The 20858-nt window shown below is 38.4% G+C and overlaps 4 protein-coding genes and 1 long non-coding RNA gene across 11 annotated transcripts; 3 read left to right on the top strand and 2 right to left on the bottom strand.

The window, feature by feature from the left end:
- Positions 1–236: 236 nt before the first annotated feature.
- On the top strand, positions 237–7057 carry LOC105691814 (protocadherin Fat 4). Of its 3 annotated transcripts, none has more exons than XM_020855740.2 (17): positions 237–319; positions 1608–1810; positions 2940–3244; positions 3379–3471; positions 3553–3660; positions 3933–4034; positions 4120–4245; positions 4336–4627; positions 4717–4826; positions 4900–5046; positions 5117–5231; positions 5316–5385; positions 5464–5574; positions 5637–5810; positions 5899–6134; positions 6324–6703; positions 6850–7057. In XM_020855740.2, the coding sequence occupies exons 2-17, from the start codon at positions 1708–1710 to the stop codon at positions 6952–6954; spliced, it is 2577 nt and encodes an 858-aa protein (XP_020711399.2). In that variant the 5' UTR covers positions 237–319; positions 1608–1707; the 3' UTR covers positions 6955–7057. The 3 variants fall into 3 exon arrangements, with proteins under 3 accessions (XP_020711399.2, XP_020711397.2, XP_020711398.2); XM_020855738.2 differs by lacking the exon at positions 237–319 and adding an exon at positions 347–1000; XM_020855739.2 differs by lacking the exon at positions 237–319 and adding an exon at positions 347–1000 and having other exon boundaries at positions 1601–1810.
- A 622-nt stretch (positions 7058–7679) lies between these two features.
- On the top strand, positions 7680–9308 carry LOC105691815 (C-type lectin domain family 12 member B). The gene is made up of 6 exons (XM_048653428.1): positions 7680–7703; positions 7942–8044; positions 8135–8386; positions 8477–8581; positions 8663–8954; positions 9020–9308. The coding sequence occupies exons 2-6, from the start codon at positions 7966–7968 to the stop codon at positions 9177–9179; spliced, it is 888 nt and encodes a 295-aa protein (XP_048509385.1). The 5' UTR covers positions 7680–7703; positions 7942–7965; the 3' UTR covers positions 9180–9308.
- Positions 9223–12090, bottom strand: LOC105691847 (nicotinamidase-like). 2 transcript variants are annotated; one of them, XM_012410595.3, is made up of 5 exons: positions 11950–12090; positions 10624–10862; positions 10280–10544; positions 10027–10173; positions 9223–9968 (listed from the first exon to the last, which is right to left on the bottom strand). In XM_012410595.3, the coding sequence occupies exons 2-5, from the start codon at positions 10839–10841 to the stop codon at positions 9567–9569; spliced, it is 1032 nt and encodes a 343-aa protein (XP_012266018.2). In that variant the 5' UTR covers positions 10842–10862; positions 11950–12090; the 3' UTR covers positions 9223–9566. The 2 variants fall into 2 exon arrangements, with proteins under 2 accessions (XP_012266018.2, XP_012266017.2); XM_012410594.3 differs by lacking the exon at positions 11950–12090 and adding an exon at positions 10988–11846.
- LOC105691816 (glycine-rich cell wall structural protein-like) lies at positions 12049–20766 on the bottom strand. 4 transcript variants are annotated; one of them, XM_020855763.2, is made up of 10 exons: positions 20620–20766; positions 20230–20355; positions 19902–20066; positions 19592–19816; positions 19278–19490; positions 18988–19189; positions 18784–18898; positions 18265–18414; positions 17947–17988; positions 12049–12186 (listed from the first exon to the last, which is right to left on the bottom strand). In XM_020855763.2, exons 2-10 carry the CDS (start codon positions 20325–20327, stop codon positions 12182–12184), a joined length of 1215 nt encoding a protein of 404 aa, XP_020711422.2. In that variant the 5' UTR covers positions 20328–20355; positions 20620–20766; the 3' UTR covers positions 12049–12181. The 4 variants fall into 4 exon arrangements, with proteins under 4 accessions (XP_020711422.2, XP_020711420.2, XP_012265967.2 ...); XM_020855761.2 differs by lacking the exon at positions 12049–12186 and adding an exon at positions 15366–17187; XM_012410544.3 differs by lacking the exon at positions 12049–12186 and adding an exon at positions 15366–17187 and having other exon boundaries at positions 19902–20051.
- Positions 13695–14299, top strand: LOC125500415. Its single transcript, XR_007277794.1, has 2 exons — positions 13695–13835; positions 14166–14299. It is a non-coding gene; the product is annotated as an uncharacterized LOC125500415 (long non-coding RNA).
- Positions 20767–20858: the final 92 nt, after the last annotated feature.

Raw genomic sequence — 20858 nt, 5'->3', positions numbered from 1 at the left:
GCAAAATGATAAGTTGCGATTTTCAAATTTCAAAAAATGAAAAGTAACGTAACTCTGCATCGTATAGGATTATCGAAACGTGCCTCACATCGTAGAGGTACTGCAGGGTATGACGTTGTAGTGAAAATAATAACAATAAGGATAACAATAATGACAACGATAATTTTCTGGGCCCTCTTCTTGATAGTTTTGAACGGCATGACCATGCCGCACACCTGTCGTCGTTTGTATTATGGGAGTTGGTTGGTAGTAGATAGCAGGTACGACTTCCTGTCTCCTGGATATTCCTCAGCTGGTGTTACGTTTCGGAGTTTCGTTGGTTCGTTTCGTTTCGTATATAGTTCTCCCCCTTTCGATATTTCACCTCCTCCTGCAGCAGGTTTGCAGGTTTTACAAACGCCTGTGCGTCTACCCGCTGCACTTAACGTTACACATTTATTTCTACCATGGCTATATAGGGTATAATATCCCTCCGCTTCGTGCCGCAGTCTCTCCCGTTATAATATTGTTTTACAAAACTATAACCATCGCGATCGCCACGATGAGTTAGCCGTCGTCCAGCCGCTAAGAAGTCCGCGTTTTGATCTGTTCGACAAAGGGATAGAAAAAAACATTAAATTTAATCGGCGAGTCAAAAATTATTTTTAATTAAATTCAATGATTAAGTTTTGTTTCTTCAAATAATGAAGAAAATCAATAAAAAACAAGAGCAAACAAAAAATCATGAATTCAAATGTACCTCCTTAAAATTAAAGTGCTGTCCCTACAATACTGTGTATGTACTAAGATAAGAATGTGCACCTACAGATAATTACAATTGTGCAGTTTTCATACGGTGAATGGAAAAAAGAAAATAAAATAATTAATCGATCAATCACTATCGTGATTAATTGTTTTATGACTGTATATAATAATGACGATATGAGTGAATTTTTTACAACTTTTTTCTGCACATGGATGCTATCGAGAATTCAAAAACCTTCACCTGCATTTTGACGTAGTGAGTATTAAGAAGAGAGAAAATGAAAGAGAAAAGGCGACAAGTGCGAATTATTTCTTTTTCATCTATTTTCTGTCACTCTGAAACGATATCGATTATGTAAAATACAGTACGGCCAAACAAGAGTTTCATTTTATGTGATGTACAACGAATCGGTTGAATAATTTTTATTTGTTAAATATTATATTTGCTTTGTTCATTTCCGATCGTGGAATGGAAAATAATTCTTTTCTTTTGCTTTTTTTAATTCATCGAACATTTTCCGCAATGTAAAGATTCGATATAGATCTTTATCATTATACACCTTATACGAATTTAATTTGTGCATGCGGGTAACAAAAGTTTCTCTAGCATGCTTTCTACCCACGCGTCTTATATGTATACCATATCATACCTACTAAAAAGTATATACCACTCGTAACATATAATGACACACACACAAATGTACGAGTATATGCATGTAAGCGATTGTTTTCGTTTCCCTTAGTTAGTAAGTTTTTTCTTTTTCGTTTTACGCCTCTTTCATCTCATTGCATTTGTTTTCAATTAAATATATTCCATTGTATGTCAATTAAAAATGACATGGTTTTATTTTCCGAGTGCGCAGATGAATGAGAAAAGGTGTATTTTGGCGGTGCAGCCTATCGATGCAGAAAAAGGAGGAAATCATCTGCAGATGAAGTTGATCGAATACATATTAAGATAATATGGAGATAGAAATTATAATTAAAATTATAATTACGCAGCTACTAATTATTCAAAGTCGACTGGTCACCGGACCGACAGATAACATCCACGCCAACGCTCAATGTAAGTTTCTTTTTCGTTATTCGATTTTTCCAAAAACGAAAATGATTTTTTCTACATTTTCTTCGAGTACATTTTTGATCATATCATTTCTTGTTCTCACATCATTGGGGGACCTATATCGAAACTGACTCATAGACAAAACGAAAATCTTAAATTATCGTCATCATTATTCGTTGGAACGGGTGGGTGAATTCTTTTTTTTTCGGTGTACATGTTTCAATGCAAAATTATAGGCATCGCCGTACATAAGAAATTACCTTTACCGGCTTTTATACAGCTATACAGGCAGCGAGCCTTGCCCGGAAGTTCGCTCCAAGGAACCGCGAATGCAATACATACGTACATATCCACGTATATAGGTGGATTTTATATACGTAGATCACATACAAACGTATGCGCACACATTCTTTTGTACACATATAGGAACTGGAGGAAAATTTTTAAAATAATGAAAAATAAAGAAATATATACGATAATAATTCTCTGGAGCTATACGATATGTACAATATATGCTTGTACTTACATGTATACCCTACTTGAAAGCTAAACGTGATCATATTATTACATACCTATGTACATACACTAAATATGTACGCGTACCCCGATACAATACGTGCTTGCACAGGTATGTACGACGTACGTACGTACACACAGGCGAATGAATACCTGAGCCCTCGACTCGCTCTGTAGCTTTCGTACATCTGTGTGCGATATGCATTAATTTATGTATATGTTATATACGTTCAATTTCACCGTATGTGAAAGGATCTTCGATGCGTTTATAGTCTCGTGGATGTATAGGTATATAGCTGAATATGGCTTCATTACAGCTGTAACTGCCAATTTATGTATTTCGTGCGATTATATTTTCACGTTTCAGCACACTTTTTTCTAACTCTGCAGTTTTTTTTTTTTTTTTTTTTTTTTTTTTTAATTTCATTTACTTCCATCATGCGCCGGAGGGCATAGAATGGTCTGATTCTCCTGTTTGAGAGACAACACACGAGGAAATGTGTCAAATACTCCAGTTATATATTCTAGATGCGAACTATAATTTCGATTTCCGCAATATCTCAAGTTGTGAATCGGAAGAAGTAGAGATGGAAAAATGGATGAATTTTTCCAACAGTGATTCGGGACACGCGATGTTTTTTGGAAAACGGTGCAACGGCGGCGCACCTTTTCGTCGGGGAGGAAGCGGAGGTGGGTGCAGTCGTGGGAGTGATCGGTGTGATCGGGGATCCCGTGTCCCCGGGAGAATCGGGGACCCAAGGGGACATCGAATTGAGACTGAAAGAGCGGGATAGCCCCGTTGCGATTTATCCCGGATCGAAGAATCTCACCCTAACCAGGCCGCTCGATAAAGAGGGCGTCGAAGGACCCGCCAGCGTATACGTCAACGTCATTTGCGAGCGGAGACACACGCACGATCCGGTAATGACGGAGAAATTTAATTTTTTTCATCCGTTTCTCGCGTTACCTAATCGTAATCTAGGCGCTACCGAGTAAATAAACTTTATTTACCCTCACCGAATCTCCGCCGCCATTAAATTTCTCGCATCCTGCAGGGTTTCGTAATTCCTGTAAACATCCGGGTCACTGACGCAAACGACAACGCTCCACAATTTATCAACGCGCCTTACGTTCTCAACATTTCCGAGGTAAAAATCATCCGCATTCGGGTACCTGAAAATCAGCCGCCTTCTCTTCACGGTTTATTATTTTATTTCTACTGATTTCAGGTCACCGTAGTCGGGACGCGAGTCCTTCAGGGCGTTCGAGCCGTCGACGCTGATCAACCTGGACCATATTCCACGGTGGAATATTCCGTGCTGCCTGGACCACATGCTGTGAGTATATCTCGCTTAAAACAGATACACGGTATCTGCAGAGATTTTGAAAAACGTCCTAGATTCTCAAAATTTATCCTGCAGCCAGCAGTTTTCGTCCAGGGGGAACGACTCATGCTGCAGGTACATAGAATACACGATTAAATTGCCAGGTTTTCGGTTTATCGGAATATGAAACCTAAAATTAACGAACGCAAATGAGGGGAAAATAGATAAAGTACGGACATTGATGATTACTAATTTTGAGACTATTAATAAAATTATCCTGACAGGACTACTTCGTTTTCGTAAACGCACTGGAGGGAACGTTGGTGCTTAGAAAACCTCTGGATTATGAGACTCTGAGTAATTTTTCCGTGGGGATTCACGCTCAGGTTTGTACGGTGATTATACGAAATAAAATCTCAAGATCATGTTCGCTAGTTTTTTTTTATCTATTATTTTTCCTCGACTCCTCAGGACCAGGGAAATCCTCCGCAGACATCAGACACGGTGTTAATGGTGAACGTGATCGACGCGGACGATCAGAATCCAGCGTTTCTCAACGATCAGTACAAACTAATAATTCCAAGTTCGGCGAAAACCGTAAGAAAAGTCGCCTCCGCAGTACTACCGATCACTAATTAATTAGCAAGATCAAAATCGGGGTCGATGACATTACAATAATTCCCACAGGAAATGGTGTTGCTTGTTTCTCCCGCCCCGATTCGCGCGGTCGATCAGGACACTGGAATAAATTCACCGGTTCGATATTCACTACAAGGCGCGGCTGGAGGCGCCGTTTCATTCCTCACCTTAAATCCGGGAACGGGGGATGTCGTGTTGTCGAGAATCCCGAAGGATCATGAACTCCTCGCACCGGCCACTTTGGTTATCAAGGCGACGCAGATCGACAATCCGGACAGATACGCCTTGGCGACCGTCGTTGTCTCCAGAGACGGTGGACTCGGCGCGGGACCAACCGCTGGTGAGTTATTTGAATTTCGAAATGGTGGAATAAATGGAAAATCTGTTGCCGATTGAAATGATGAAAATGCTGAAATTTTCACACCGAAGGCGGCCGACTTCCGGTACGATTTGTTCTGAAGGACTATCAGGCTAGTGTGCCAGAAAATACACCGCCGGGCAGCATTTTGCTCACCGCTGGGGTGAACAAAATAGACCCTGTAAGTATGACGAATGAAGATAACGCGACGAACGTCCATCGAATGATGATTATTTGACGTTATTGATTCTCAGAATTTGAGATTTTGGCTCGTCGGAGCTGTGGAGGATCTGGAGAGATTCGCGGTGACGAGATCCGGGGAATTAATTCTCAAGGGTACTCTTGATTACGAAAGACGAATTCAGCATAGTTTTCTAGTTCACGTGAGCGACGGACACCATGTAAGGACAAGTTTCGAAAAATCAGACATTTTTCACAGACGATCCTAATTTGTTCTTCGCATTTTTTTAGAACGATACTTCAAGAGTGAACGTTTCCGTCGAAGACGTCAACGAGTGGGAACCACGATTTCGTCATCCACGTTACGAACTACACGCCAGAACCCTACGTCAGGGGTCAATCGTTGGTGAGCTGAGCAACGATTAAAATGATAAATAAATACCTGGACCAGTGCGAACAACATTTCCGAATCGGGGTTTGATTTTTTCAGGGAGACTCGAGGCCGCTGACGGCGACAGAGGTGACAGAGTGACGTTGTCTTTGAGGGGGCCAGATGCCAGGTAGGTCCCAAAAAGTAGACTCCAACGATCACGATCGCATTTATTGAAAGCAATTTCTTTTTTCCGTCCGTTTGTCAGGTCGTTTGAGATCCGGGATAACGGAGAACTGATACTTACTTCTCCTGGACCTTTCAACGGGACCATGGCGAGGTTGGTCGCGATCGCAGCGGATTCTGGGCGACCGCCCAGGTGGGTTTTTTTTACCAATCGATCAATCATCCCTCGATAACGATCGAACATTTCTTATTCAGGTCCAGCATGGTGCCGGTGATCGTCCATCTCCCGAACGCTGGGTCTCTACCGATCGCTGCACGAGCTGCGCCCGCTTGGCTGGGCAGCAGTGTTCTTCTCGTTGCAGTTTTTGGGGCCGTTTTGGGACTCCTCGGTGTCGTCATCCTCGTCCTAATTCTATACATATACAAGCAGTGAGTGAAAAACGATCTATCGAATTCGGATACGGTTGTTATTCATTACGAATCAACGGATGATTTTTCTTAACGTTCCCTCGTTTAGCAAACGGCCGAAGAGTAGCGGATCGGTCAGTTCGTCGAGTACCGGATACAGGGACAAATCTCCGATCCCGTCAGCGCTGAGTCCGACTCCCAGAGTCCTGGGGGCGAGTCCCCTCAGGGGAGAGACTTCTGGGGAGGATCGTCGGGACGACAGAATTCCAAAACTTGTGAACGACGTCGACAATCCGGTATTCGGAGACGACAACGAAAGCGCTTACAACACAGCGACGATCAAGAGTACGCGTTATAATACATCGATTGTCTCAGAAAATTTTATTGAAAAATTATTCACTGGAATTGTAATCGTTAATTTGATCGTCTTCTCTGGCATTTCGATTGATTGTAGTATCGGGAATCGGAGATGCCGATGCGTTATTATCACGCAAATTACACAATTACCTAATAACTCGTGCGTTAATTTTTCAGGCGTAACTTCGGCTCGCCAAATGCCACTTCAGCAGCAAATATTGTGTGGAAGACACAAAGTAGGACCTTTGGTTGTGCCTCCGGCTGCTCCGACGTTATCGGCGACGAGCCATATCCCGAATCTGGGTGGTTTGGTCCAGAATATAAACAATTTAAGCGGTGGGCTCCAACGAGGAGGAGGAATCGGGATTGGGAGACACGTTATCGATTCTTCAAACGACTCTGTAGACCCTCCAGACTCCTTACAGCCCCCGGGATCCGCCTGGCCTCAGGACTCGGTCTCTAGAAGAGTAAAAAAACTGTCTTGGGACGACGACGACGATGTTGACGACCTTAGACCGGCGGATGACGATGACGAGGTCGGGGGCAGCAGAGATAAGGTGTCCGAATTGGTCGCAATTTCCCGTCTATGTTTACATTATATGACCTAGTTTTATTTATAGCTGTACCACGTTACGACGACATTAGTTTCTGAAGTACGTGTGTCGATATTTTTTTTTACTATCATTATTTTTACCTTTCGCAGGTCGTTGAAAGTGTCGACGTTTCGGCCGACGTGAGAAGAGGAAATTTCGGCCTCCAGAATCCCACGGGAATAAACGATCAGCTCAATCTGACCGTGTATTTCTGAATTCAGAAAATTTCTATCACATGCATTGTAAAATAGAAGGCATACTATTATGTGTAATAATGAAACGTATAAAACTGTACAATACAATTATCATATTCTTAAATGAATTGATCATAATTAATTAATTCTGTTGAACAGATATTTTCCGTAGCCAATATCAGATTAAATCTCAGCAGGAAAACGTCGTAGGTAAGTAGAACATATCGAATTAAATCCTCGAAGTTCTTGTTGTTATTTTGTTTTATTTATTCATTCGTTGATTTTTTTTCTCTTTTCCTCTACACCACTATAGTTATTCGCATGATACGGATACCCGCGCACATCATACGTACACGTGTGTGTAGCGGATTTCGCATTGCTTATCTCAATTCCAAGAGCTGCTCAATGCCTATAGGTATACCTACAGAAGCGAAAATAAAGAAAGTGCTACGGTATAACTTACGAGACGATTTTAACGGTGGGGAGAAAGTGTGGCATGGCCATGTTATTCAGGTGTAGGAATACCGCAACCCGGAGACGGATCCTCTCCTGGATTAGTCAGAAATAAACACCGTCCGGGTACGGATTAACGGGGGAAGCTGTAGTTTCGGGGGTGCGATTTTTAACATTTGTAATACAATAATTATTTTCTGTGTTTGGGTCGGAGTTACCGTAATTTCTGAATCCGGTTTTCCTGCACGCGGTGAGAATAACATTAATCGTATTCGGCGTTGTTCGATTGAATAATTTTCACACGAGAAACGAAAGCGGTGATTTGAAATATGTAACAAAATTGTAATTACCATCGCGTAAACGCAAATTGCGTTCGAGACTTATACAGCAAAGTTGCGGTTCGGTTGATACCGATGGAAATTCCGGGAGAAAGTTTATTTTAATACAAAACATTCGTATCGATCGAAACCGCAATTTCGATTCCAAGAATAAAAATTTTTGTAATTATTATTTTATAACTTTCAATCGCTTACCTTCAATTCACATTTTCTGCAGTCAAAAATCTCTGCGGGATCAACGATGACGCAACATCCACACGGTGCGCTGACCATACTTATAATGGGGATTTCAACTCTGGCAACGTTTAAACCTTGTAGCGGTACGTAAATCCGGCTTACAGAGCCAACTTTTGTAATCGCGAAAACAAAATTTAATTCATTTGAATAATTCGTTGATACTATTATTCCAGCTATATACCTACCCTCCAATCTGACGAGGTCGGATTCGTACGCAGAAGATGAAAGCTCGGAATACTCTTGCAGCTCTGAATCAAATCCCGGTCCATGGAGCGGGGTTTTGGAGGATTGGGTTTTGACGTCAGATCTCTCACCGCGAAGTTCAAGAGTCATGAAAATTGGGGATAACAATGCTGTGACCGTTTCTCCTTCGGGAAATTCACCGAATAAGAGGGATGTTTCGGAAACCGATCTCTACCTTCTCGGTACGTCGGGCGCCAAAACTTTGTCAGTCTTCGGATTTTTTTTACTGTCACTGAAACTGAAAATGAAAATCCTCGTCGTTTTATTTTCAGGAGCGATCGAAAAGCTCGTTTATAGAGTCGATTTCATGGAAAAAAGATTGAGGCGCGCTGAGGAGCTTCTATACTATGTCATATCCGGAAATAATCATGAAAAGGGTATGATATACAGTAACAGACGAAGATAAAACTTGGATCGGTGAATATAGAGGTGTTATTAATTTATCTAAAACTCCTCAGACCCATGCCCAAGCAATTATACGCGGATCGGAAAGGGCTGCTACCACTTTGGCGCTCGCGAATTCGACTGGAAGTCGTCGGCCAGTCTTTGTCGAGGTCTTGGCGGTGCTTTGGTGGAGCTTGAGTCTGTGGAAGAGAATCAAGATTTGGTCGCACATCTTCAAACTGACAAAAAAGTTAGGGGTAAAAGTTTTTGGACCGGTGGATTGAACCCTGGACTACTCTGGATTTGGTCTGCCAGTGCCAGGCCGGTTCATCAGGATACGAAGCAGACGGTATTAGGAGATGGAAGGTATAGAGAATTCTAAGATTATTCACGTTTTACGGTCGACATTTTCTCATTGTAATTATTTTCAGGTGCTTGAACCTCCAGTTCAATCCGGCGTCGAGAGTATATTCGTACAGAGGTGAGGATTGCGGGTCTCGGCACAGGTATATTTGCGAACTATCGAAGGATGACGAGGCTGCTAATAAGTTGGAGAGGACGGCGCGGGCGCTGAAATCTAAAAGCAGTTGAACGTCAGATCTATTTACCATCACACCAGTCAACACTATTTATATTTTATTATTTATTCAATTTTTTATTTCGGTTTCAAACAATAACAATAGTTATATAATTAATAAATTATAATTTATACGCATGCTATACCCGTTACAGTAATCAATAATTACGAGTAATAGGTAATACATTATTTAATACTTTATGCGGCGGTGATATAATATAATAATTTGAGACGAAATTACCAGAGACCGATTACAGTAATAGGAAAAACGGAACAACGAAATGAGAAAAATGTAAATGACATTATCCCGTGATAATCGAAAGACCAACAATATTTTCTATGCGTGACGATCGTGCATCGTAAGCTTTTGTCTTAAGATCAACTCCTAGAACCCACGTATTCTATTCATCTCCCTCGGGATTCTTATCACCCAATATTTTCGATCCAAGAGACTTGGCGAGCTGTAGAGCCATAACAATGCTACGATTTTGACCTTCGACGAGTCTCCGAGTATTTTCAGAGTCTGTCAGAAGCCCGCCGTTGTCTTCGATAGTCCTCCTAGTTTCCTGGATATCCGCAGGGTCTACACCACGGCAACAATCTTCGATAACGGCGAGTCTATAACCCTGACGTAGACCGTCCAGACAAGTCGCTCTCACACACACGTCATAGGCCAGACCGCAAACGTATAAATCTGTGGCGCCAACGCCCTCGAGAATGTTCAAAAGTTCACGAGAATTTTCTCGGTTGTTGTCGGCGAATACGGAATATGCCTCCATGTTCGGATGCTTACCTTTGCGTAACTGGAAAAGAAATTCGTAAATATGCAAAAGAAGTGGATTCCTTCTTAAATTATCTCACCTGATCGGAACCAGGCACGATGACTAGATCTTTGTGAAGTTGGGCACCCCATGAATCAATGACGCAATGTTTAGGCCATAGGCGTTGTTCGAGGTGGGGGTCGAGGAAAACGACCGTATCAAAAGGCTTGGCTTCCTGTTTGCCGATCTGTCACAATGACAATGATTGGACGATCAAATTTGGGTGTGTTTCAAATTGGGAAAAAAATATAATGAAACAACGGATAGCAGACGAGCAATAAAATTCATCTCACCTTCGACTCAGCGTGTAGTTCGCGTAATCCAAGATTTTCATAAAATCCGATGTGATTTTCCGGGTGCCAATCAAGCGAGTACACAACCTTGTCCCATCGCAACTCTGCCAATAATCGATTTATGGGCGCTACGACCTCCGCGCCGTCCTGTCCCTTACCGCAATCCCTTAGAGCCAAAGTTCCTTCTATAAAATCATTTTGAACGTCAACTATCAAGAAAACGTTCACAGGGTTGACAACTACGCTCGTCCACTCCTTGCAGCACCTTTCAAAAAAATCATCATCAGTGATCGTGTGATATCTCATTTATTTTTCTCTTCTATGTTGTAATGAGATGCAACTACCTTTCCCATTCTTCCTGATTGAGAGTTCCATCCTCGTCGGAATCGAGGATATCGAATATGTCGCGTACTCTGTACTCGTGTTTTTCTACCTCCTCATTACCGAACAAATCGACGCACATTGTTCTAAACTCGTCAAAATCAATCAGACCGTCTTTATTAGCATCAAATTTTTCCAAGAGTCCCTCAGGTTCGCTCCACAATTCCTTGTCGATCGTCATTCTCGCAATGAAAGATATTACCTGAAATTATACAAAAACCAAAATCAGACCAAAAACTAGAGAAGGAGGAAAAAAAAAATTATAAGAATACACGAAAATGTTCATAAAAGAAAAGAAAATTATTTTTTTATTTTGATCAGGATCACCTTATATTGTTATTTTTACGAAAGCAAAGACCTATGAGAGCACAGAGCTCGTCGGTTCTGGTCGGTATCCAAATGGTTTCTGCGGATCCTTCGAGTTTCGAGTGGGGCCAGAAAATAGTCAGAGAGGGGGATCTGCATATAAACCGAAAGGAGCGCAAAACCTTTATTTATTATCTCCACCCCTTTTCGAGTGAATATGTTGGTATAATAGAATCGAGTAAGTACTGCAAATACGTATGTAATACGTAATAGTTAGGGACTACGGCAACGGGTTTTATATCGACAAAACAAATTCCAGGTAGACAGCCCCAGTAGTTCCCCTTGGTTCCCAAATGGAACGACGCTATTCGGTTTTGACGCAGCGCTTGCGCCGCTCGAAATGCCACCCAACCACGTGGTGAAGACGTTAAAGAAAAAAGAAAATAACAGGAAAGAATCGCGTCACTGCGGTTAAACTGTACGGATTTCAAACTATTTTCCAAATGTCATGGACATAAAGGGCCTTGCTACACACGAATGTACAACATAAGTTTGTACCGTACCGCTGACTGCGGTGGAATGAGCTATGTCTAATTAAAATTAGATTATATAGAGGGACCCTAGCAACCAGGAAAGGGATCAGGAAGTCGGGATTGAACAGAGTGGGAGAAACATGCGCCATCCGCAGCTCTCCTTCCATCGTATCAAATCATTGCAATCCTGATCTAACATCGCGCATAGACGCGGTGTTATGATCTTTTCGGACACGAAAAAAAAAGAACACCAAACTTCATCAAGTTCATCACTTTCCTTAGCTGAAACTATAACTAGCTGATTGATATGATCTGAATAATTTTCATGCATGCGATAAGACAGAGGCAATGGTGGTTCTCGACCGTCTGAAATAAGAAATGCTAATCTTTTTAGCTTGTTAAAATTAAATCTAGTGATTGCGGCACAGATTACCATAATTTGTAACTCACCTCTCAGCTTTTTTCATTTCTTTGTCTCGTCTCCGCGCTTTGGGTCATCCTTGGAGTCTATCATCGGAATGATCCTTTTGATCGACTCAATCGGCCGTTCCGATATTTCTTATTCTTTTCCAGGTAAAGTTGATCGGCACCACCAAGTTTGAAAACAGAATCAGTAATCAACTGCTCCTGAGAACGATGGCTTTGACGATGGCGGTGATCGTAATTCCCAACGTTCCTTGTTTTATCCTAAAGATATATTATTTATAGAAAGAGAGAGACATACAGATTGATATACATACGGGTGAAGAAAAATACGATTTGTACATTATCTATCATTACACCTAACTGAATTTTATATTAGTTTATAAAACTATATTTAATCATAACAAAATAGATCATTTAGTTACTGCTATAATATGATAAGTGAATATTGTGCTTGCAGATGCATAATATTATGCATATAATTATAATTCAATTGCCTCAGTATGTAGTTTTCATTTTTTTGTTGCTAATTAGCATAGCACTATTTTCTTAAATTAAATTTTCAATCGACTTAACTTTTTTTCTTTTCATTTGTGCCGTACTATAATAACGATAAATAATAATTGATAGTTATTATTATCGCCCTCCGCATTTGTGTCAAGGATCGATACCTATATAACTATTACAATTGCTTCCAATTTCTTATTCCTTTTTCGATTTTTCAATTTATTGAAACGTAGTTGTTTCGACATTTACGTTACATACCGTTTGCTTTTTATATACGTACTGCAATGGTACTTCAGTTACTGTTATAAATTTCTTTTTCGCTTCTCTTTATGTTTGTCGTTCATTTATATATCGACATGATCGTTGTATGATTTAATAATATAGAAATATATCACATACTATTTACTCAATTAGAACAGGATACATGACTCGAAAAATCCGCAGATTTGGGTAAAGAAAAAATAATCAAACAATGCAAAGAAAAACCAAATTAACCAATAATAATAAACACACACGCATACAAATTGACGTGTTATAAGATTACGCGTCGATGAACTTGACTTGTACATTAGTAATATGTATGTAATATATTAATTACTCATGTTGCAACTGTTGGCAAACGAATATAGTATGGTATGTGAAATTTAATTTAATTTAATTTAATTTAATTTAATGAATATATAGGTATAATATTTTTTTGATATTACTCACCTGCTGAGCTTTCGCTGATTTGTGAGTGTGGTACTTTTAGGTACGTATATACCTACTCGAGGCTTATGTTTGCTCTTTTTTTAAATTTTCTTTCTTTTCTGGTTACTTATAAAGGTAAGTACGTATAGGTGTACAACATGTGTATCGATCGCACTCGAAGCGTAGGTATATTATGAATAAATATATCCTACGTATAGGTAAGACATTTTCACGACTGCATTCGTACGTCGTCTCATCGTATCCTTCTATTTGAATTCCTATTTTATTTTATTTTTATTTTTATTTATATTTTATTATTATTATTGTTATTATTATATATATGAATTTTTGTTTTCATTGCTTGTGATTTGTACCCTTGTTCATTTTTTCACTTCCTCTCGTTTTCATTCTTATATATATATATGTATATATTTAGGTATGTATAATTATCTCTCTTTTTTTGTTGTATAGTCTCCGCCCAATTGACTCATCAGTTTCATTCCAAAATTTGATATGTATTTTACTTTGGATATCGATTTTGTTTTAATTCAACTCTGCATTAAAATAGCATCGCAGTGTTCTCTCCGCAGCTGAATAAACCGTGTTAATTTGATTATTATTTTTTCATCTTATATCTGTATTGTTAGAATGAGAATTAATTTTTGTTCAGTTATTGAAGCACCTATATTGCAGATAAGTGGAAGTTGCATAATATGGTAATTGTTTTAATTGCGATATTGCTCAGTTTCTGAAGAATTTTTTTTTTTTCATTCGTTGTGAAATTTTCAACAATTTTTTTCCAAAATAAAATGAAAGACGAATTGATTCTTTGCACTGTGTATGAATTTTATGACTCTAATTTGTGCAACAAAATACTAATTAACTTCTTTTGGATTTTCTCTCTCTCTGGTATCCGACTGTTTATAATATTATATATTACTTTCGGCAAGGTTGATTTTCGCAGTGAATTCAACTTGTTTTCTCTCTCTCTCCACATTCATTTACTTTTACGGTTTGATTTTTCGGTTTTTTTTTATGCTTTTCAGTTTCTCAGGTGGTCGCTTGCTCTCTAGAGGTAGATAATACACGCCTGTGGAATAAACTTTTTCAGATGTACAATTTTTCTTCTTGTACATCATAGTTTGTCAAAATTAAGAATAAAAAAAAATGAAGATATGGATATTAATGTGAAGATGATTATTTACGCTTACCCAATTTTTGTATGAGTAAAAAATTTCTTTACCTTTCGTTTCAGTCACTTTCTGTTTCAATGTGAGGAAATGAAATGAAGTTAAAAAAAAACAAATACAGTATAAAATATATCCACGATTCGTGGCTCTTTCTATACTATCTTTTGCAGTTCCTTCCTTTTTTTTCCTTATTTAAAGAGAAAAATTTTGCAATAAAGTATCAGCAAAAAAAAAAATAAATAAATAAAAATAAAAAAATAAAAACGACTCGAATGTATGATTTTTCAAACGTATTTTCTCAAATAAAATTGGTTGTGCTGGTGTTTCTTTTATTCATGATTTTTCTATCCTAAGGCAGTGGCTGGTTATTTGAAAATTATCCTTGATCGTCTTAAACATATTATACTTCTGGTTCATTATACAATATATTGTATATTCATTGAATATATAGAAGTTCTTCAACTCGTGTGCGGCATAAGATGATGAATATTGATAGAAAAAGGTATGAGGTGTTTCGGTTTTATAATAAATATAAGAAGTATTGAATTGTTTCGTCCATCTTATTTTTTTCTCATGTTCTTAGTTTCAAAAATTTCTTTATCTATTTTGTCATATTCTGTCTTTCTTCTTCTTCCTTCTTGTTATATTCTTCTTTAAAGTTTTCTTCCTTCTATAGCTTACACGTTATTAATAATATATAATTTCTAAGAATGAAAAAAACCATCTTTCTCTCATGTACTATCCTAACCTCGTTTACGCTTTATCTATATCGAAGACGATAAATAAAGAAGAAAAAAACCTTGTATTGAAAAATAGAAGGAAACTAACAACGAAATCAAATCAGAAAAAAAGATAAAATTAAAATAAAAAAAAAAAAACTACAAACGACAATATTATATTCAATTCTACATGTGTTGTACTTTTTTTTACTCTCTTTTATTATACCTAAAACGTGTATCATTATTTTATTAATTAATTACTATTATTATTATTTATTTATGTAAATATCTTAACATAGGATGTATATCAAATGATTAAATAATAATTCATTCGATATATAATTCTTTTTTGTTGCTTTAATTTCATTTCTTTCTTTATATTATTATCATCATCATCATTATTATATGTAATAAATCTCAACACACAATATGTATATGTATAGTAATAATAAGTAATAGTAATTCAGTAACTAAATTGTCATTATCGTCGAAACCATCTCTCTATGTCTATTATCATTATCATCGTTACTCATCAATATTATTGTTATTTATTATATACGTTAAATTATTCGTCCATATTCATTAAATATACACAATCTTACAAAAGACTCCCCCAATTTTTCCCCAAACGCGCGTTGAAAACGAAAAAGAAAAAAAGAATCTCCTTCATCCATACGTATACCTATATACCTAAATTGATGTATACTTTTGTTTGATTATTTTTCTTGTTTCTTTTTTGCATCCCGTTTCGCAATATGGATCAATTAACATTGTTTGAATTTATTTTGCAGAGTTATGATTATCAACGATATGACTTTTATAAAAATATCCCCTGGCATTTTCAATCTTTGTTTGTTATCATGTTTTCCCTTCGTTAGCTAATACGGTATTGCGTCTGTTGGAATATTTGTTATTACTAAATAATTAGATCGTTATTCGAAATACTCTTATCTTAATGTGTAATTTGATTGATAAGACTCTCATAATTTAATAGTGAGAAGCAAGGAAATGAAATAAAGGGTCAATGAAATGAAATATGAAAATCTGAAATAAGTACCTATGAAATAATTTTTAATCGAAATTGAGTAATTCCGTTTCCTGTTCAGTTACTTATTATTATCATTCTTATTAATATTATTATTATTATCATTATTATTAGTATCTATCATTACATTCAAATAGACTCCTAGCGGCTCCATTATCGTACCTATCATACTAACTTGTTCGGACATTTGATTGAAGTAGTAACCTTCCGTAGAATAAATTTATTCCCGTTTTTTCATAATCATCACGGTCACCGTAGCCTGATTTCTGGATCTTCTATTACCCATTAACTAAACATTCATCTCAGGAAGAGTGATTCCATGATTTGTCGTGAGATGACGAAATAAACAGAAAGAAATCAAGGAGATTCGATTTCTTCATTCTGCTTTCCTTATATCATTTAATTGTTAATTCATCTGATTCCAAGCGTTTCAAACACCGACGATCATCATTACTGGCAACCATGTATCCTATACATGCAGCTTAGAAAATGAACAAAATAATAAATAATCTAAGAAACAATTAGATGATAATAATCTATATAGTATGAGGAAAATAATTTGCTTAATTTGAATTTATTGTTCCTTCTTCTGGCGTATGAAAACAGAACTGATAAACTTGTTAGTTTCATGCGTCTGAGAGAAATGAGTAATTGTGAGATGAAAATTTGTTTTAATGTAACGGTCATGTTTTCTTTTGTCATCTAACCATTAGTTGGATGAAAAAATAATTTCGTACAAGTGTTTAACGATAACATAAGAAATGCCAGGGTAAAAATTAAGAAGCCTAAAGCCGTCTCAATTTCAAGACTTCGTATTCGCTCCACGTTTCAATAAATCGAATCAACGCATTGCCGGGGGAAGTCAAGGGACTGATATTTGAATTTAGAATATAATTATACAGAAGAAATAAAAAAGTCGTTATCTAACATTTACATTTAAATAGTTTCCGTTATCATTATTTTTGTTTAGTTTTTTTTCCTTTCTTTTTTCTCTATCATTTTTGTAGGATTTTTTTTCTTTGAATAATAATAATAATAATAATAATAATAATAATAATAATCATAATTTAATAGCGTCGCTGAGACTGGGCGTTTTGGTAACCAGCACTGCCACCTGCAAACAACCATACCTCCTCCGTTCAATATAACTTTGAAAAATATTTCATCTGTATTTTGAGTTATTGAAATTTTTTTTCTATACATTTGTTAACTTAAGTAATGTTATTAAATACTGCACTATATTAAGGAAAAAAAAAATTACCACCATTTCATATTCCTGTTACGCTGTCTATGAGCGACGAGCGAGTTTTTAGTAATCTGGATGCACCTGAGTATATTTCTAAATGCCATCTCCATTTACTTAACCAATCTTTCGTTCTGTTTGCTTAATCATTTGCATCATATTATTAATTCGCTGTAATACAACGCGGGTTTTTTTATTTGTTTAACGATATATCTATCTACATTAATGAATATTCCATTTCTGTAATCTATTCATCTATTATTAGTCATTCAACTTTAAAAACAGATACTAGTGGGACACTGATATTTCTTCTTGTCAACTAGTTTATAATAGTAATGGTAATAATAATAATTATAATTATTATACTTTGTGGATTTTCAAAGCTGCGCGTGTTCCGCCTCTTGATCAATATACTATAATAGAGAGATATTTCATTGCGTGGTGTTCAATTCATGGGTACAATATACACATACGTATTATTGATCCATAGATCAAGCCTTATAAGTTACGGAGATTTCGGAACTGTAATCCTTTTTCTTTTTTGGTCTATTCATTCGGCAATATGTTTATGCGTATCCTAAACGATCTTTTTAAGGTCTAAACATTTCAAGTATCAGTATAGCCACTTACCATAATCCTGCTTCCCATACCCGCTGTCTTGACTCGGATAATCTGAAATCAAATAACCTCTACGTTAGGGCAAAAAATTTTCATATCGGTTCGTTTTTGTGGACCAACGACTTATTTCTTTCAACCCCTTTTTTACCACAACCGCTACGAATTGATGAAAATAAAATAAATCTACACACTTATGTATAGGTTTACAAATGTCGATATCTTGGCAGTAGAATGGTCGTTGAGTACAGGTTGGATGTATAATCCAGTTGTATATATAGCGATAAGAAAAAATGCGTTATGCAATGCTTGAAAGCATAGGAAATGACTAACCGTAGGATTGCGTAGAGTAGCCACCCCCGGTAGTTGCGGTGGTGGCGTTAGAGGATCTGTCATCGTAGGGGTTGGCAGGGGTATAACCGCCACCCCCAGCTGCTGCAGCGGCTGCAGCTCCTTGCTGATAACCGGCTGCATACGGGTCACCTGGTAGTGTACATATCACATTTCATTGAATGTCTAACATTTATGTGTATCGGCAATTATTTGCACCTCATTGATTTAGTGAGATGACAAGTTTGGAAGGCGCAAGATCTACATGATCGCGATTTCATCACAAAACCAAGATATATCAACACTCACTAAGTTGACCAATAAAAACATGATACATTATTTTCTACTTTTAAACATGATGCAGTGTAATCGCAATGAGGACCAAGACACATACTCGAACACGTGTATACAGAGGATAACAAGTGGAATGTAATGAACCAACAGTGACCAATATGAAACGCGGTGATAACTACTCATACTGTGAAATCTGAAATGCAATGATTTATGAAACACGTGGCTTACCTGTTCCTGACGGTTTGCCATAATTGTAAGGATCCGCCGAGTTATAGGAGGCTGCAGGTGGGACGGTTGGAGCACCGCCATACCTTCCATCCGTCATGGCTGGTGCTGCGTATCCCTATGCAGAACATAAAAATCTCATATTAAACATCACTCATCACTTTGGCAAACTGTAGTACGTACAAGTTGATATCTAGTATCACTTACTGTGGGTTGTGCATATTCAGGAGCTTGTTGATAGCTCTCGTACCCCGAGTAAGGCTGAACATAGGGTCCTTGAGGGGCTGCGTAGCCTCCATATCCACCTCCTCCAGGCTGTTGTTGTTGTTGCTGTTGCTGTTGTTGCTGTGGGGGAGGAGGGCCGCCGTATCCATTGCCTGACGAGCCTCCACCACCTCCATATCCTTGGCTGTTGTTTTATGGAACAAAATAGAAAAAACTGAGTCATGAGCAAGACTTAATTCTAAGTCAGAGCAAAGGCGAGTGGATATACTTACTTATTTTGTGGTGCAGAATATCCATTGGAGTTTTGGAGGGGAACCTGATCGAATCTTGGTCTTTTTGCAGGACCACCAGGTCCTGGTGGACCAGCTCCTCGCTTTATTGCACCTCCTCTACCACCACCACCTCCGAGACCACCGCTACCTCTACCAACTCGATCTCCAAAACCACCTCTGCCACCTGGTCCACCTCTCGGTAATCCTCCAGCCCTTAAAATAATAATTTGAAAATAGTTATCAATGGTAAGGATTTTTGGTCAAATACCTGTTATTTAGTAAGAGTAGATTAGAGTAATGTATTCATTATTTACCCTCGACCACCTCCTCTGCCACCGCCACGATCCATACCACCTCCTCTTCCTCTAAAGCCACCCCCTCCACCTCTCATGTCGCCTCTGCCAAAGTCTCCTCGACCTCTACCTCCTCTGAAACCACCGACGCCACCACTTCCTCGTCCTCCTCTTGGTGGACCAGCCATTCCTGGAGGAGGTGGTCCACCACCTGGGCCCGCAACCATTCCCACATCTGGGGGACCTCTGCATTGGCAATTTATTTTGGTTAAGACAGACCTTTGAAAAATTTTTCTATCATGAAAAAATTGATGAAACTATGAAGTCTTACCCTGGAGGGAAGTGCCCTCCTCGTCCTCCTCTGCCTGGCGGTCCACCTCTACCGCGCATTCCAGGAGGTCCACCTCTCATTCCTCCAGGTCCTCCAGGTCCGCAACCTCGTCCACCTCGCATCATTCCTCCGCCTCTAGGTGGGCCACCCCTGTTCATAAATAAACTTGAATGCAGACTCCATTTAGTAAATTTCGTCTCTGTTGCTCTTTCGCTCTAACACGAAACCGTCGCAAGGTATTCCCAGAAAACTATATCATAACTTACGACGCTTCAAAAACCGGAGCAAAGTTGTTTATTTTCTCTGAAAAAATTTTGTTAAATCTCACCGTCCTCTATCTCCGAAACCACCTCGACCTCGGATCGGGGGTCCTCCTGGACCGCCACGACCCCGAAATCCGCCTCTCCCGGTTGGTGGACCATCCATTTTGAGAAAACCAACACGTAGGAAAAGTCTGTAAAAATTTGTGAGCACTTAGAATAGTATATTCAAATTCCGATAAAAAAAAACTAATCCTTGTGAAAGCGAGAGCTCCGTACGACGCGTTTCGGCATCAAGCCACCAACACTACTGTCGCCATAGACGCCATGAGACACACAGGGTTATTTTGAGGATGTGAATTGGATTAAAATTGACTAAAATACACAGCGGTTTAGCATCACTACCGTTCTAAATGATCAGAAGTCTAATTTATCTTATAGTTCCCAGCGTAACTCACGTCTATGTAGTGTTATGACGGAATTATGTCAGCAGTGATTTGGGGACGCAACGACGGCACTACTATGCGCGGGTAAAATGGACGCCGGGTAACCGGAAGAAGATAACCAGCAGCAGAAAGCAGAAGAAGCTCCACGAACGAAGCGTCCTCTTCAGCCCTTGATTCAACTGAATAAAGAAAACACGCTCGCGATTCTCGAATCGATCGAGCTCTCGAATTTAACTGTTCAAAGATTCAAA

Source organism: Athalia rosae, chromosome 3 (genome assembly GCF_917208135.1).
Source record: "Athalia rosae chromosome 3, iyAthRosa1.1, whole genome shotgun sequence".
NCBI classification, from domain to species: domain Eukaryota; kingdom Metazoa; phylum Arthropoda; class Insecta; order Hymenoptera; family Athaliidae; genus Athalia; species Athalia rosae.
The sequence above is the reverse complement of the archived record's forward strand: the minus strand, read 5'-3'. Positions and strand labels throughout refer to the sequence as shown.

Bases quoted from the DNA above. Each gene is read 5' to 3' on its own strand.
- LOC105691816 (XM_020855761.2), bottom strand. From the start codon at position 20,327: ATGGATGGTCCACCAACCGGGAGAGGCGGATTTCGGGGTCGTGGCGGT. The intron at 19,491-19,591 runs GTAAATAATGAA...TATTATTTTAAG, and splicing joins GGCAGAGGAGGTGGTCGAGG to GGCTGGAGGATTACCGAGAG. The intron at 17,989-18,264 runs GTTAGTCATTTC...ATTTGATTTCAG, and splicing joins CTACTCTACGCAATCCTACG to ATTATCCGAGTCAAGACAGC.
- LOC105691815 (XM_048653428.1), top strand. From the start codon at position 7,966: ATGACGCAACATCCACACGGTGCGCTGACCATACTTATAATGGGGATT. The intron at 8,387-8,476 runs GTACGTCGGGCG...TTTTATTTTCAG, and splicing joins AACCGATCTCTACCTTCTCG to GAGCGATCGAAAAGCTCGTT. The intron at 8,582-8,662 runs GTATGATATACA...AAAACTCCTCAG, and splicing joins CGGAAATAATCATGAAAAGG to ACCCATGCCCAAGCAATTAT.
- LOC105691847 (XM_012410595.3), bottom strand. From the start codon at position 10,841: ATGACGATCGACAAGGAATTGTGGAGCGAACCTGAGGGACTCTTGGAA. The intron at 10,174-10,279 runs GTGAGATGAATT...TCATTGTGACAG, and splicing joins AACTACACGCTGAGTCGAAG to ATCGGCAAACAGGAAGCCAA. The intron at 9,969-10,026 runs GTGAGATAATTT...TTTCTTTTCCAG, and splicing joins TCGTGCCTGGTTCCGATCAG to TTACGCAAAGGTAAGCATCC.
- LOC105691814 (XM_020855740.2), top strand. From the start codon at position 1,708: ATGGAGATAGAAATTATAATTAAAATTATAATTACGCAGCTACTAATT. The intron at 3,661-3,932 runs GTGAGTATATCT...TTATCCTGACAG, and splicing joins TGCTGCCTGGACCACATGCT to GACTACTTCGTTTTCGTAAA. The intron at 5,232-5,315 runs GTGAGCTGAGCA...TGATTTTTTCAG, and splicing joins ACGTCAGGGGTCAATCGTTG to GGAGACTCGAGGCCGCTGAC.